The sequence below is a fragment of the Ammospiza nelsoni genome, chromosome 1, assembly GCF_027579445.1.
Source record: "Ammospiza nelsoni isolate bAmmNel1 chromosome 1, bAmmNel1.pri, whole genome shotgun sequence".
Taxonomy (NCBI): Eukaryota; Metazoa; Chordata; class Aves; order Passeriformes; family Passerellidae; genus Ammospiza; species Ammospiza nelsoni.
In genome coordinates, this window is record NC_080633.1 from 127,545,298 (window position 1) to 127,562,172 (window position 16,875).

General features: G+C 37.3%; 1 protein-coding gene across 1 annotated transcript in view; it reads left to right on the plus strand.

Annotated features, from left to right (window-relative positions):
* Window positions 1–275: 275 nt before the first annotated feature.
* ANGPT1 (angiopoietin 1) overlaps window positions 276–16,875 on the plus strand; it is a 151,529-nt gene continuing 134,929 nt past the window's right edge. The window contains exon 1 of the mRNA XM_059486672.1: window positions 276–909. Within this exon, the coding sequence (XP_059342655.1) occupies window positions 613–909 (297 nt within the window). The 5' untranslated portion in view covers window positions 276–612. The remainder of the gene's footprint in view (window positions 910–16,875) is intronic.

Genomic DNA, 16,875 nt, shown 5'->3' on the forward strand with positions numbered 1-16,875 from the left:
TGAAGTGTATTAAGGTGGACTGACTGACTTATTAAACTGACGTGAATTCACCCCAGCAGTTGTGTGCAGCAGGGGCTGGGCAGACATGCAGGATTGAGGTCATGCATCCAGCCAGTTTGTAAGATGATCCCTCTGTACTGAGCCATCAGCCATCCTTAGCATAGGGGCGCACTCACACACGCATTCCTGTCAAGTCATCTTGTGAAAGGCTGCTTGCTTCCAGCTTGGCTTGAAAGTGCAACCTTAATAAAACTCACTGAAGCCTGAGAGAAAATAGCAGTTCTGCAGCAGATAGTGTAGGGGAAAGAGACTGGGATATGCATATGCAGCTGACTAAAGCAGGCTACATGCTGGACTGTAACAGAGAGGAAACAATAAATCTTAGCTACTATGCAATAAATATTCCCAATTTTAACTAAGGAAGCTATCCTCAGAGTGAAATTCTAAAAAAAAAAAAACAAAACAAAACAAGACAACCAGTTTATCCAAGCTTGATTCTTAAAGCGTGCTGCTCCGCTGCTTTTTCAAAGACTTTGAGGGAAATTAAGAACAAATTTCAAGAAAGAGGAAGAAAAAGTTTTTCTTAAAGCAGGAAAGGAAAGTAATAATAACATGTCAGTTTTCTTTTCCTTTGCTTTCCTGGCAGTGATTCTTGCTCTTGTAGGCTGTACTAACCAGCGTCGGGGTCCAGAAGGCAGTGGGAGAAGATTTAACCGGGTTCAGCACGGGCAGTGCACCTACACTTTCATTCTGCCAGAACAGGACGGGAACTGTCGTGAAAGCACAGCAGACCAGTACAGCACAAATGCTCTTCAGAGAGATGCTCCTCACGTGGAACAGGATTTCTCTTCCCAGAAACTGCAACATCTGGAACATGTGATGGAAAATTATACTCAGTGGCTGCAAAAAGTAAGTGCTGCTTTTTTTGTTTCTCACTAAATGATTTCTTTGGGGGATGTTTATGCTGTTTAAAGTTTTCATTAGTTTCTAGGAGAACAGAGCTAATAAGGATTGATAGAGTTCTTGGCTGTGTAGGAGAAAAATGTTTTAGCCAGAGTGCACCCTTCCTAGTGACATTGCTTTTGGGAGCTGAATTTTCTTCACTTTACTGAAAGATGTGACTTCTTAAGGCTTTTTTCAAGAAAATATGCATGCATGTGAGTTGGAGGACACAAAAATCCTCCAGGGTCTCTACGGACAGGACTTACTAAGTTCTGATAAGCTCTACTTATAGTTCACAGATTCAGCTCAGATGTCATGCAGGATACCTGCTACTGTGACAGCAAAAGGGAGCATTTAAAAAAATCAGCATTTAAGGGCACTGGGTTAAGAATATCATTGTTCCTCCATAAACAGATCCTGTAATACTATTCTACCCAGCTGATTGCTGGAAAGAAACAGGAAAATATATAGGCATTCACCCTTCTAAAACTTCTCAGTAAACGTTTTTAACCATGTTGAATACACTGGTCTTGACAGCCTGCTTCAATTTGTGTTTATATATGTGTATGCTTTCCTAGAAAGGGGAAAATGGGTTTCAATGTGTTGCAGTAACTTAATAGAAGTAATTATTTTTATGAAATTTGGGTCTGAAAGGCTTAAATATGTGAATAATTTCACTCATATGAACAGTCCCAGTCAGCATGATTACTCACATGTGTAAAATTACATGTCTTGCATAGATATTATCCATACCTTGCTAAGGAAAATGCTTTGGGGTAGCTGACCAGTTAAAATAAATAAGCAGTCTGTGTACAGCTATTTGTGATATTCCCATTCACATGCTGCCATTTTAGTCTGGAAAAACTTAGAAAATTACACAATTGAGTGATGCAGCTAGTCATGTAATCTGGTACAAGAAAACTTCTGTATGTACCCACTCGAGAGATACAGAATTTAACTCCAACACAAGTTCTTACTAACAATGAACATGAATAAAATTCTAATGACTCAACTAGCTGGGCTGAAACTTTATATTAGCGCAGTTGCTGCTAACCTATCTCATTTACAAGTTTTGTTTCATCCAGACAGTACATAAGACATAAATATGTTAAAAAAGCACATACAGGTCCCCCACCCCCCTAACTCTACTAGAATTTTTAGAGAGGATTTCCTAAGTTTCTGGTAAATTATGTTTGTTTTCTTGCATATCTGGCCATAGCAAGAGAGAAAAGATTCTGTGCAGAAAATATAACCAAGCATTTAATTTTCAGACTACTTCTCTCATTTTTTAATGTCTTGATCTGCCTTGGGGAATATAGGGCTGGAAATAAGCGGATGTTTTATGTAGTGGAAAATAAATTATTTTACTGTGCCTTGGCAGGCTGAGACAAGCACTAAAAAGAGGAAAGTTGTTTTCTGTTTTTATACACATATGATTTTACTTGAGGAAATTGCCTGCTGAATCATGCTTCTAAGACTCAACTTATTCTGTGTTTGTCCACTAGAGACTGAACTAAGATCACTGTTTCACAGTGATCATGAGGAAATATGAGTCTCTGGAGTGTGAATGTCTGAGGGTTAGTCCTCTCACGCTTTGGAGCCAAGTGATTAAACAGGTAGGAAGCCCAGTGAAAGGGGTTTATCCTAGGACTGTTTTCTTCTGCAATGATTGTAAAACTGGCTGAGGGCAGAACTATTCCCCTCCTCCTTTCCCTCCCAGCCCCCAATGTCCTGCTCCCAGGGGTGAGCATAAAACTGGGATTATGCATGTATCCCCATGTGTCAGTTTTCCTTGGAATGAAAGGACCTGTTTCTCTGTGTGAAGGACCATGTCTCACTCTGAACAAATGAGGCTGATGCAGCTCCTTTATAGCATCTCTGAATACTGAATTTGCTTTGTTGCTGTTGCCACTACAAAGCATCTCAGCCATAACTCATTTCCTTTCAAAACCTGCATAATGCTCAAGTGTAATGAATATATTACGTAGGTATCTCCCATCTCATTTTTATACTCTGCATTCATTTTTCCCCCTCAACTTTCTACACTTTTACAATGCACCTGCTGTGATTGAACTAAAGAATAATTAACAGTTGCAGGTCTTTTAGTGGAAGAGAATACTTATAATCAAAAAGAATGTTTAAGAATTTTAGAAATAGTCTCATTTACATAAAGGAGTTTTATTTCTTATTTCAGGTAATATATATAACTTCCAATAAAAATTTACATAGCCAATGTTTGGCAAAGGGAATTATTTTCTGAGCACACTCAGCATGGGCAGTGCACCTACACTTTCATTCTGTGATTTTGAAAAATACTTTCTGTGATATTTGAAAAATACTTACTGTGAAGTTTTGTAAGAATCATGGCTTCCCTAAATTTTAATTTAAAATTGTTATTTAATATCCAAACTATCGGATTTTTAGAAGCAAAACAAGTACACTTTTCTGTTAAAAAAATTATTTTCTTAATGCACAATTGCTTCTTTGATGATCTACAAGCTTGATTGTGGATAAAAATGCCCTTGCTTGGGGACCCAATTATAAGCAATTAAGGCCCAGCCTTGTCCATTATAATTTGCATATCTATAATCAGTGTAACTGGGGTTGGTTAAAAAAACAGGGAGATGGCAAAATGCTCTGCACAGGAACTCTGCAGAAGAAGATGACTGGGTAAACATTTTTAGAGATTTTCCTAGAACTGTTTATTTTAATACCGGATAACTTTCCCCATTGTTTAAGCTTGGGTTTCATTTCTGCAATATGTTTACACTGATAGTTCAAAACAAACAGTTCATCACATTTTCTTTCTTGCAGTAACTGGCTGGCTCACGTGACACTCTTTGGTATTTAGTTGCAGTGCCTAAGGATTGCCAAAGAGGAGTTACATGAAATGTTATCATCATGTCTTGCTTAGGAAGTTGCTGTTGGCTTGCTGAACTTACAGCATTGATGGACTCAGTGTACATTCAGGATAGCTCTATAGATGAGTGTTTCATATACTTTTCCTGACATCTAAATGGCAGAAACAATTGTTATAACAGTAATGAGTGAGTTTTACATGATCCACTTCTTCTTTTCTTCTAGCTCATTATTTAAGCAGAGTACTATAAAAGCTTAAAAATATTGCTTAATGATAGTATACTATTAGAAGCTAACGCATACAAGTATTACAAGAGGGTAGATAAACCAAAAAAAAAAAAAAAAAAAGAAGCCATAACTCAGTTTCTTTCCCTTCAAAGTTCTGTTATTCACCATCTACAACCAAGGAAGTATGAAATTATTATCTTTATTCAGTCATTAAAGAAACAAATTATGAGTAGTTTTTCTGGGATATCTGTAACCATTTGATAGTCTAAGATTCATTCTCAGAATAAATCGACAAAATTATTTTTGTGGTCTTTGCTGACTTCCTTATTTTGCAACAGTAACAGCAGAAGTGCTCGCCTAGGTTTTAAGCAAGTAAGGGATCTAGGTTTTGAGAGGTCCAGACATTATGTAGAAACACATGGCTTTTGGAAAGGCCAGTGTCTGTCACTGTGTGCTGTGACTCCACTGAAAGTCTGTCCCTTTATGCTGTCTTTACCATCAGGGCTTAACTATTGTTTTCTGCAATGAAATATAATATGCTTATATGTGTGGAATGGCTGATTTTGACTTGGATTTTATTTTTTTTTGACTTGGACTTTGCTGAAGATGGGAAAATCCCTTGTCTGTCACTCTTGCTGTGAAGCAGAGAGGAAATACGACACAGCAAGCTGAGTGAAAATGTGACAGAAAATTTTTTCATATTAAGAAACCAATTTTCATGGGTTGAACTATCACAAGAAATGTTAAAAATTCCATTTTATTTATAATTATCTTTCATTGGGCATTTTGCAATGTAACATGTGACCTAAAAGTTCACATGATATTTGGATGTCAAATGCAACCAGGAGATGCATGATGAACTCCTGGAAACTCCCACAAACACAAGGTAGTCAATGGATTTGGAATCTGCTATTCTGCATGTATGAGCATTACTAACAGAGCTGTGTAAAGAATGGCTTTCCAGTAAATCTTTCCTTTTTCAAGGTGGACCAGAGCTAAAAGAATACAGTGAGAAAGTTGCATCCAAAACTGGGCATTATTTGGTGTCCAGCTCAAATCTGTATTTATTTTTTAGACACAGAGGTTACTTATTAATCTGGGTTCTCCCGTTTGCTTTGGAGTCAATGAATTCTCATATCCAAAGAAGAGCCTCATTCTAGTGATATTTGAAGTGCAGTTCCCACAAATGTTGTGAAACAAAGGGTGGAATACAAATTAGTGGGATTTCTTAGTGTACTTCTCAATGAGCAAGTATATCTGTAAAAAATCCAAATTTAAGGAGTAAAAATAACTTGATGGAAATAAACTTGCTCCAAGAAAATTAACGTTTGAGTGTAAATCCAAAATTGCTTATATTCCCCCAAAAATCTATTGGCCAAGAACGTGCCTGCTTTTCAAAACTTTATTAGTCAAATTGCTCAAGTCCTTGGAATATTCTGATATACCCACAAGAAAGAGGCAATACTTCAAATGTGGAAATGCCTGAAAGCTTTACATTATTGGAGAATAATTTATTTGACAATTAAGCTATTTTTTAGAAGCAGAAGAATCAGGGAATTAGACTCAAGGACAGTTTCACATGTTGCCACATTTGGTAGCAAATTACTTAAAAAAATATTTCCCATGCTTGGAGGGAAGGCTTTATCATAATGTTCAGTAGGAACTGAATGTGTTTATTTACAGTGATGACAGCCATAATTAGGAAATTTCTGGTAACAATAAAATGTTACATTTATTAGTCATCAGAATTGTCCAACCGAGATGCCCAGTGGGAGATCTCGTTTGGAGCACTGAGAGCTTTTCTAAATGAAACTGATATACAGTAAATACTACGTAATTTTCAGAGTGCTGAGAACTCATTGTTCCCATTCAACCAAGCAACCTACTCCTACAGTGCTGTGTGTCCTGGGGAGAAAAAAAACACCACTGTGGGAAAAGTAATGAGGTTGGGTATGTCAGGTCTGCATCATCCCACCCTAACTTAGACTTATAGAATCATAGGATCATTAAGGTTGAAAAAGACTTCCAAGATCAAGTTCAACCTCTGAACCAAACATCACCATGTCAACTAAATCATTGCAGTAAGTGCTACATCCAGTCATTTCTTGAACACCTTCCTGGACAGTGACTCCACTAGCTCCCTGGGCAGCCTGTTCCCATGCTTGACCACCCTTTCAATTAAGAACTTTTTTCCTGACATCAACCTGAACCTCCCCTGGCACAGCTTGAGGCCATTTCCTCTTGTCCTGTCACTTGCTGCTCAGGAGAAGAGGCCAACCCCACCTCACTACAACCTCCTTTCACATAATTGTAGAGAATGATAAAGTCCCTTTTTAGCCTCCTTTTCTTCAGGCTAAACAGCCTCAGCTCCTTCAGCTGCTTCTCATACAACTTACCTTTAAACACTTTTTTAAACTGGTCTTTAAACCAGCTTTGTTGCCCTTCTCTGGACCTGCTCCAGCCACTCACTGTCCTTCTTGAATTGAGTGGCCTGAAACTGGACACAGCATTCAAGGAGTGGTTTCACTAGTGCCCAGTTCAGGACAATCACTTTACTAATTCTGCTTGCCACCCTATTTCTGTTCCAGGCCAGGATGCCATTGGCCTTCTTGGCCACCTGGGCATGCACTGGCTCATATTCAGCAGCTGTCAACCAGCACCCCCAGGTCCTTTTCCACTGGGCAGCTTTCCAGGCACTGTTCCCACTGAAGGGGGTTGTTGTGACCCAAGGGCAGGACCCAGCACTTGGCCTTGTTTAACTTCGTACAGTTGGCCTTGATCCACAGATCCGGCCTGTCCAGATCCCTCTGCAGAAACTTCCTACCCGCCAGCAGATCAACACTCTCACTCCACTTAGTGCAGTCTGTGAACTTGCTGAGGAAGCACTCGATCCCCTCATCCAGTTAATTAAAAAAGTTACTAAATAGAGCTGGCCCCAATACTGAACCTGGGAGACTGCATGAGTGACTGGCCACCAGCTGGAAATAGAATTCACTATCACACTCCGGGCCCAGTCTTAGAGCCAGTTTTTAACTCAGAGTGCACCTGTCCAAGTCACTGGCTGCCAGCTTCTTCAGGAGAATGCCAGTTACCCATATAGTTTTTTCTTTGCTGTGGGGAATCTCTTAGTGCTGTGTCAAGAGACAGTAGCAAGCCCAGAGGAAGACTCAGGCGTCTGAACAGTTCTGTGGAAGTCCCTGTTTCTCTTCACTGACCCCAGGAAAATCGTGAGCAGCTTGCTTACTGATTTAAACACCCCAGTTAAGTGTGATGGATTTAAGCTTTACTTCTGTCCAGGCCTGCAGTATGGACTTCACTTGTGACTGCTAGGAAATTGTAAACTCATCAAGCTGCTGCTCCAGCCTGTATCCATCTGTACATGACCAGTGAGGAATACCTCGTCATTCAGTGCTAATGTTTATTTTTGTCAATTAACAAAATTAAATGTTTATTAATAAAAATTAATTTTGTTAATTTGCAAAAATTAACAAAAATTTTGGTTAACTTGTTTTTATCAAAACTGGGGTTGTTTGCATGACCTGTTGCAAGCGAAATCTGAACTTAACAGTGTACTTTTATTCATCTCAATTTACAGTTTAGCTTAGTTCAGTCTTATTGCCTGTATATACAATAATTGCAGATAAGGAAGAGCTAGTAAATGAGGACCTTCTAGAACCAGCATCATGGTTTAAGTTTGCTGTGAACTCATCTTTAACACCAGCAGCTCAAGTGTCTTGAATAAACAGCCCTGGTGTAAAAGTCTTCCCAGTAGCATAAGAATTTCCTCTCTTGTTAAGGGGTTGAAGTTTGATCAGGAAAAGGAAATTGAAGTAGTTTCATATTTCTTAGAAAAAACTTTTTCTTATGAAACAAGCTGTACTTAACACAAGATTATTTTTCTGCAACCACATGTGCATATTTTAGACAGTGTTATGAAATGCCAGGGTGGTGAGTATTCACTTGGAAGGATAACTTAGAAATGCCATAAATTGTTACACATTTGCACTGCATTCTCATTAATATTTCTGCACAAAGATCAAGATTCACTTTTCATTGTCTTAGTTAGGAATCCGGTTAATCTAAGACAGTGTAAGTCACTACTCAACTGGGATAAGAATTCTAATCAGGGACTTGCACCAGTTTAATTATCCCTGTTTAAAACTGATACAAATCAAACTAGCATAACTTTCCTGTCTAAACAAGACCTAACAGTGAATTACACTCAGCACTGAACCTGTATATGATGCAGATGGTCAATGCAAGACAGGTACAGGGTCAGCTAGAAAGATGCTCAAGTTACACTATATAAATTATTTGCTTTCCAATTTAAATGGAACAAACCCACCAAAAAATTGTTTAAGATAATGCAGTAATTGCTTAGAGGAAGTCATATAGAAAATATGTATTCAAGGCCATGGAGCTACCTTGAAGAAAATTTCTTAAACTTTCTTGACTAGCTTCTAGGAGGAGAAATGAAAAAAAAAAAAAGAAAAAGAAATAATAAGAAAAAGGGTAAGAGTAATAGAACTATGCTAGTTTCGTGGTGGAATAGGTGTGTCTTTAGGAGAGGTACTTTAAAGGTCTGTTATATGATAGTATGTGATGAATCATATGATCTGTGTTACTAATCTTTTCTTAAAGGAGAGAGAAATAGGCTGAAAGTCCATGTAAAATGTTGCAGTTGGAAATTCTGTGTAGAAGATCTGTAAGTAAAAAGTGGATGATGAAAAGCTCTCTAAGAAGTCTGTAAAATTTCTTTCCCTTCAACAAATGAGTCTGGAGCATGAGTGTCTGCATACATATATGCATTTTGGTCTTTGGAGTGTTTAGTTTTAAGATACTTGGAAATCTGTTTTTAAATGTTGTGTCTTAAATCCATTTTCATGTTTTATACCAATGTACATGCTATCAATCTGTTGTTCTCCTCAAAATGACCTGTTGGCTTAAAAAAAACCAAACTGGTAGCAAGATGAAATCTTGTTTGTTGTACATGCATTAATTCTGTGTGAACAATTCCCCAGCTGCATTGCTGAAAATACATTTTACAAAAGCACATTTGCTTTTGTTCCTTCTAGAATGTATATGAAGCAGGAATTTTCATGTATCCTGGAAAAAGTATTGGACTTTTGTTCTCCCCATCCCAGGCACATTTCTGTCCTTACATGTGTCTGTGTTGCAAGACAAACCTGATTGTGCTCCGTGCATGCATGACATCTGCTTCTTCAATAGAAAAATGGCAGAGGTATATAGCTATAATTTTTCATCACTTCTTCTGGGGATTTTTATTTTTAAATTCTTGCCATTTGTCTGTCATGTTGTCTCTAATTGTCTTGTTGCAGATAGAGGTACCAAGCATTCCTTCTGACACAGAAATGTATGGAAACAACAAAGATTAACTTGGTCCAGTTAGCTGAATTTTCTTCTGAGTCTGTTCTGCCTGAGAATTTGGGTACTGGTATTCTTTCTCCTCCTCTTATACCAAGGAGGCTTGAGAGATCACAGTAGAGATAAGATAAACTCTGGGCATTCCTCCTAGGATGAAATTAGGCAAGACTAGAGAACTATGGGAGAAAATTTGGAGTATGAGTAGAACCTTAGAAGTTAATTTGTCTGGTTTTGACAGCATGGCTTCTTTCACACTAGAACACAGATGATCAGATTGGTGCTAATCAGTTTTGAATCTAAAAATGATTTCTACTGCAGGCTGATGTGCCATTTATAGACTGATCCTTCCTTTTTTCACATCTGAACTTCCCTTAAAGGCTTTCTATATGCAAGACATTTTTTTTTTAAAGATTTAAGTTACAAAATTTAAGTCTTAGGGATAATACTGTTAGCAGTCATTCTTTTAGCTTCCCGATCTGTGATACACCAACCTAAAACTGCAGATGTAACTTGCAAGGTTTCAGAGAAAAGCACTGAGTTTGAGGCAGGTGAGTGGTCCTGCCCACTATTTTAAATGTTGCAGCAAACTTTGAGTCATTACCAAAGGCCTTTAATTCTTTAAAGTGGGATTCTTATGTCCTGATTGTAGGTGAAAAAAAATCAGATTCTTGATATGTACATTCAATATTTTGACATGTATTTTAATATTTCACCTTTATACACTCCAAATGCGCAGAACATATTTTAAATACCTGCAAAAATCAAAGGAGAAGTCCTAGTACAATCTCTAGAGATGCATTTCATTTATCTTCAAGATTGCTGTGGACTTGCCTGCCCTCTGGATCATATTATTTATGAATGTTTTAAAGTTGTCAGCCTATGTTTATAAAAGCGTATTTTTCTTTTGGAATCTCTTGCCTGCAAATATGGTGTTGCACAGTGCAGATTTAGGAAAAAATAACTTATTTGTTGTTAACTGATATATATTTTTGTTTTCTTTTTCTAGGCAATGTATTGAATGAATGTTTGAATTTGTATTACAACACCCATGGTTCTGTTTAACAGTGCTGATTTTCACTTTCATATATTCAGCTTTGAGTTGCTTTAGCAGTATTTATTTTCTGGGAATTTTAGTTCTCATGCAGAAGTATTTTGAAGGAAAGAAAACTGTATTAAATAATTTCTTTAAAACTCTGCCATCAGTGTGGGGGTAACAGTGAGGGTGAATCATAGGGTCAGTTACACATCTTTCTCTTCTCACTTATGAGTCATGCATTTGTGTCTCAGGAAAGAAGGATCTTCAAATAATTATGTCACTACCACTATCAGAGTACTATTCCTAAAAAATGTGGGGTTTTTTAAAATCGAAAGTCCTGTGCAGAAATTACTCAATATTTCTGAAATCTCAGAGAAATGCTTCATATAAAATCTGTTTCCTTGAAGTCTCCTGCAACACCAAAGAACTCAAAGACTGCTGCAGCCTTTCAAAAATTGGGCATTCATATGCAGATAAAAGTAACAGAAATGAGGATTTAGATCACTGCCTTTATCATTTAAGTATTAAGTATATTTATTTGTATTATAGTTAAATATTTATCCTTCCCAGTCTTAACTGATCAGGAAATTCCAGTAGCCTTCTAGGCCACATCAGCAAATCAACACAGTAATGGGAAACCCCCAAACCATGAAGCCTTTGGTGCCGTGCCTGGAATTTTGAGGATCTGCTTAGAAGGAAAATTGCTCAAAGAGATGATCTAATTTCTTCCTGAATGAACTATTCCCTTTTGTTCCTTGGCTAAAACTTCATACTTCACTCTGTGTGTGACTTACCACAGTAGAGATAAATGGTCAAGGGCCACCTATCTTTCCTGCGTCACTTCTGTCAATGGGAAAGGCCATCAATGCTCTGCTAGAAGGTTTTTCTGTGTTGCTATTTTTGTGTGGAGGAGATATGGGCTGCAGAATTCTTTATCACTTTAGCCTGTGAAATACAGAGGCGATGATTAAGGTTGTTTGTCTTCACATTTTTCTTGAATGATCCAGATGGATCTCTTGGCTTTTCTAGGAATTGTGGCTGATGCAATAAATATTCTTTTGTATACTCCTCTGACATCATTGACCTCCATGACATCCCACAGCTTAACCATTAGAGCCTCTGCCTTTGTGTCCATTGTTAAAAGAACTGTTTTTGCCTGTTACAATACCAAAGTTTTATGCAGGGAAGCATAAACAAGACAACTGTATTTGCAGAGGACACAAGGGAAGAGTCGTTTGCCACATACCATAAGATTATTGTTAAAAGTAAAAGATGATTACAGCAGAATTAATTCAATAATAATTGGAAACAAAATGTCTTGGTGTTGATGACTCAGTTTCTAACTGTGGACCATCAGTCTAGGGAGGGTCAGGTCAGGGAAAGTGTAAGGGACCCAGAGAGATATAGAAAAGGCTAAATATAAGGTGGGAGGTGAGGGTGGTGCTTCAGAGCAAGAAGTCTGTCCATTTGAGGTTGATAGAAGATTTGATTAAAAATTCCTAGGAGGGTAAATGATACAATCCCCAAATTTGTGACTGCCAAGGTACCAACCTATCACTGAAGTACACACAACCAGGTACCTTCTCCTGATGTGACAGAAAAGACTGAGAAATTACTTTGGTATTCAGCACTGTGTTCAGTAAAATGTCCTGAAACAATGCAGATGTAAACTGTTTACAGGTGTGTGGCCCTACAAATGTCATAATACTGTGTATTTCAGCAGCAGTAAAGCTTTCTGAAGAAAAACTCATCATAATCAAAATAAGATTTCCTTTTTTTTAAAAGAACAAGAAAATTATTTTTCGAAACTTAAGAATATAAAAGCAAGTAAGAGAAGATGCTCAGCATCATGTTTTAATGAGGAAACCAGAAATTCTCCAAATTTTGCTAGTTATCAAGGTATATCTAAAATGCATCCCAGGCTGGAATGCTGAATGGAACTCAAATGCCATGTGGGGCATTACAGGTTGTAGCTAATGTGTCACTTTGTCACCAGGAATGCCCTTGCAGCTATCTGTGATGAACTCATAAGCAGTGTTTGTGGTTGCTGCTTATACCATTAAGTGAAGAAACAATTTAATTGCGTCCAGCAAGCACCCTGGACAGTTTATGATGATGAGCTAGAGGTCAGGAATACTGGAAAGGCATTTGCCCAAATTTGCCAACTTTAAATTTTGCAAGATCTAAGAACTTGACCTCAAATGCTCCAAGGGTCCTCAAATGTGGACTACGAATGAGGCATATGAATATATGCCTCAAATATTCATGAGGCAAGCTTTAACCCAGTAAAATAAATTGTTTTAATTTCACAATTGGAGTGTTAGGACAAGGACATAGCTACTTTTCACAGACTTCAGCTGGAGGTAGAACTGAGTTGGAATTCCTCTGTTGCACTGAACAAGCACATGTATATTTTATTCTTTTGGATAAGTGGGTGAGAATGAGAAGTCCAGAGACTTTTATAGAGAACATTTACACAAAGTTCAATAAAAGGAGAATTATAATTCCTTGTACAGCTTACCTAAATAAACATTTATCATTAAATACCTTTTTTTTTTTTTGCTAATGCATGATAACCATTATGTCACATGCTGAACAAGCCACTATACAAACAGGAATAAATTTAGTATGTAATTGTTTATTCAACATATTTATATATTGACTTTTAAAGTAAAATGGATGTACCAACAATAAAAAATATTTATAAAATTAAATATGGACTGAAATAAAAGAACTTGTCAAGAATTCAGTTTTAAAGCTAGGATTAGGGATTGTATTTCTTTAGTGCTAAACCAGTAAGAGCATTTGTTGTGTATTACCTTAATAGCTCCCACAAAAAAACTGCCTTACAAACCCTAGAAGTAAGAGGGAAAAAATGAAAAAGAAAGAAGTTTCCTTGAGCCAGGATGTAGTACTCCAACGCATCTTGGAAACATCTAGTAATTTGGCCACTCACCCCCTGGGGTATTTCCTGGAAGCAGAATTGAGCAAGACTGAAAATGTTTTTGTTGCACTGTTATGGGCATGAAGTTAAGACATGAATTCTTGATCCATAAAATATGTACCAAGTGTGACATCTTTTTTCATGTGAACTTTTAAAGACTACTTCAACATTTTTATTCATTATTTTCTGACAAAATCCTACAAAGCTCCTGAAATCATGATCAAAACTCTGGTTGTTCATCACTAGAATTTATCCTGTTTGTTTTTGTCTTTGTTTTTATTTTTTCTCTGGGCTATAACTCACCATGATGGGACACTGAAAATGTGTTTTAGTGTATATTTCCCATTTTCATTATTCTTAAGTTTCAAGATGACAGCTGAGTGTTACTTCTATCAGCATGGTTTTGAATGCTGTCATGCTTTCACTTCCATAGTACAATCATTCAGAAAGTATATAAGAAAGCTAAAGCAAGACTATTTTTAGAATACTACTCATAATGGAATAGAGAGATATTATATTTTGAGACAACCTAAGTCAGAGTTGCTCAGTGTTTTTTCTATCACAATGGATATTAATTTTGGTTTTGCTTCTCTTAGGCTTGGCATTGCTATTATATTTTCCAGGTGTTGTTATCATAAGATCTTACCAAAAAAATTCAATTAGAAAAACTAGTAATTTTCTATGGGAACATAAACTCAAAGGAGGTTTTCAACACAGTCTGCAAACCCAAACTATTATCATTAAAGACTCTCCAGAGGATTAGAAACTGGGAAAAAGGTCTTGACTCTCACTTGGAGTGTGATGTTAATGTATCCGTATGGAGCTTGGCCTGATGCTGCTCACAGTGAATCAGGAATCAGCAGGAAAAAACTAATCTCAATTTCTCTTCCCAAAAGGGGTTTTCCCAACCTCAGGCCCACCCAACTTAACCTGACTCTATCCTTTCTCCTTTACCTGTCACTTTCAGAAGTTCCAGGTTTACCTTTTGGTACCAGCTATCTGGGTTCACAAACATCAAAAGGTTTCTGCCCTAACATAAGGGGATTTCTCTCTAGTAAGAGACAGACAAACCCCAGTACTATCCAGGCAAATCTATTTGGCAGAACAGGAAATTCCCAGATGGTCAGGAGGAATTTTAAAGGGTTGGAGTGGTATGTTGCAAAACACTAGCCTGGCACTCATGGAGACTGAAGTCTGTTATTTATAGAAAATCAGAGGCAAAAAAATGGATGACGTGCTTCCTCACAATATGCTCTACAATCATTGCATTGTGTCAACATGAATTTGTGGGGTACCGCAGCAAGACACGAAATGATAGCATGGTCTCTATCCCCCGCCAGTTCTTTCCTCCACACGCCTAGAAAGATACCAACTAAATTTGTGAGCAGGGGCAGTTTTATAATGATCAAACAAACAAACGCCTTTAGAAAACCCTGGAACAACAACATAAATTAGAAATAATGTAATCACTGGCATCAGTGGAACAATCCAATATCAAACTGCTGTAGCTTAAAGAAGAGGACTCAAGTCCAGCCTGTGAGAAGCAGACAAGCTCAGATATTTTTGTTCATTTGAGGATAGGATTTAGTGTACAGCTTTTAGTAGGCATCCAAGCACTCTCCAGGCCTGAAAGGGGGATCATGAGGTACATCTCATAAGAATAATTTTAGAGATATTTTTAGTATTTCCTTTTTATTTCATGTCAAAAAGAACATAAAAATTACTTTTCTTACCTTTTTTTTCACTATTCTTCCTTTCAGTCCTTTAAAATGCCAAAGAAGAATTGAAATACTTGTTGAGACAGAAGCACTCAAGCAGGCAGATTATCTTAATTTAAACCTAGTCTTGGATTCTATCTGGCATCTAATGGACATTTGAGTAATTTTTTGTGTTTCTTTTGCTGAAGCCAATCCAGAAATGGCTTAGGGTGGGTTAGGGTTTTTTTCCAAAATATCTTAAAATAGAAAACTCTCCAAACTCCTAAAATAGAGACTCTCCAATCTTAGGTCTTGAGACCTCAGGTAACAACAGCCTCATGATACAGAGCAACTGTAAACCAGAATGCTGTGGTTTTCAGCCAAGAGGCTAGAATTCTTAGTTAAATAATGTAATTTCTCTCTTTTTTCTCTATTTGTTTATAAAGTAATCTTCATTTTCTTTTAAAAATTTGAATTTTTTTCAAGAACTGAAAGAAGTGTCACTGGAAAACATTTTCCTGCTGATAAAATCAGCAGATTGATTTTTCCCCCCCCTTCCACATGAGCTAAATTAGCCAGCTAAAAGTTATTTTTCTTAATTAAACCAAAACCCAGGGCATTGGAAGAAAAGTTACGAATAGTTCTCTTTGAACTCAGATGCCTCTAGTTCAGTGGGGACAGTTTGCATGCTCTTTTCTACATCAACAACATTCCACATGCATATTCTTTCTATCTTCAAGAAAAAAAAGGAACAGCAGAAGCAACTGTTTCCAGATAAACAGGAGGTCACCAAAACAGTGCGTCCCTTTTCTTGCTAGAAAATACATCCATATGCTGTGGCTGTACACAAATATTACATTTAGGCTTCTCCTTCATACACCAAGATAGTACCAGAACCTGATTGTACTCTCACTCAAGTTAGCCCTAAGGCAATCACTTTGTAGAAGCCTGCTGATTTTATCAATTGAACACAGGATAACAGTCCAGTGTTTTCTTTAGTGATGTACTGGAAATGCATATCTGGATATTAGAGTCATAACCTTGATGTTGGTAAGGATCTTAAAGACCATCTATTTGCAGCCCCACAGCCACAGCCAGGTGCGTTTTCCACTAGACCAGTTTGCACAAAGCCCCACCCAACCCGGCCTTCAAAACTTCCAGGGATGGGGCAGCCACAATTCCCCTGGGCAGAGATGCCCTGAGACCCAGGAGTGCTTTTCTTCCCGAACTTGCTGGAGCCTCCATGTCTGATTTGGTAAGGTTTTATGTCATCCCTCTGGCTTCTTATGAGAAAGATGTCTTTTAATTCCATATACTAGTCATCAAGCCCACATACACTTTAGTTTTGTGCTTCTACACTGCAGCATAGTGAGAAAAAAAAAAATCTTACTGTGAAGGTCACAAGATAAAATTTACAGAAATCGTAAGGGCTGCTTGAGTGTCCCTCCCCATAAATGACCTCTCTGCTTGAATTTTTAACCTGCTCATATTTTAAGCTTATACTGTCTTTGATAACAACTAAGAAAATTAATGTCTATGATTCCTTTTTGAGGTGCTTTTTGAAAAATTGTTTATTAAAGCTATAGTTTCCAAACAAAATTTGACTGTTATTGCCATTGTTTGGGATACCATTTGTGCATGGAATAAAATAGTTTGCCTAGTTCATAAATCCAGAAATTATTCTGTGGTATTATTGCATGGAAGCAAGTAATGCAGTTTTTCAGTATTTCTTTTAATTACAGAATGTAGATAAAAATCACTTGTCCTTCACAATTTATGACAGC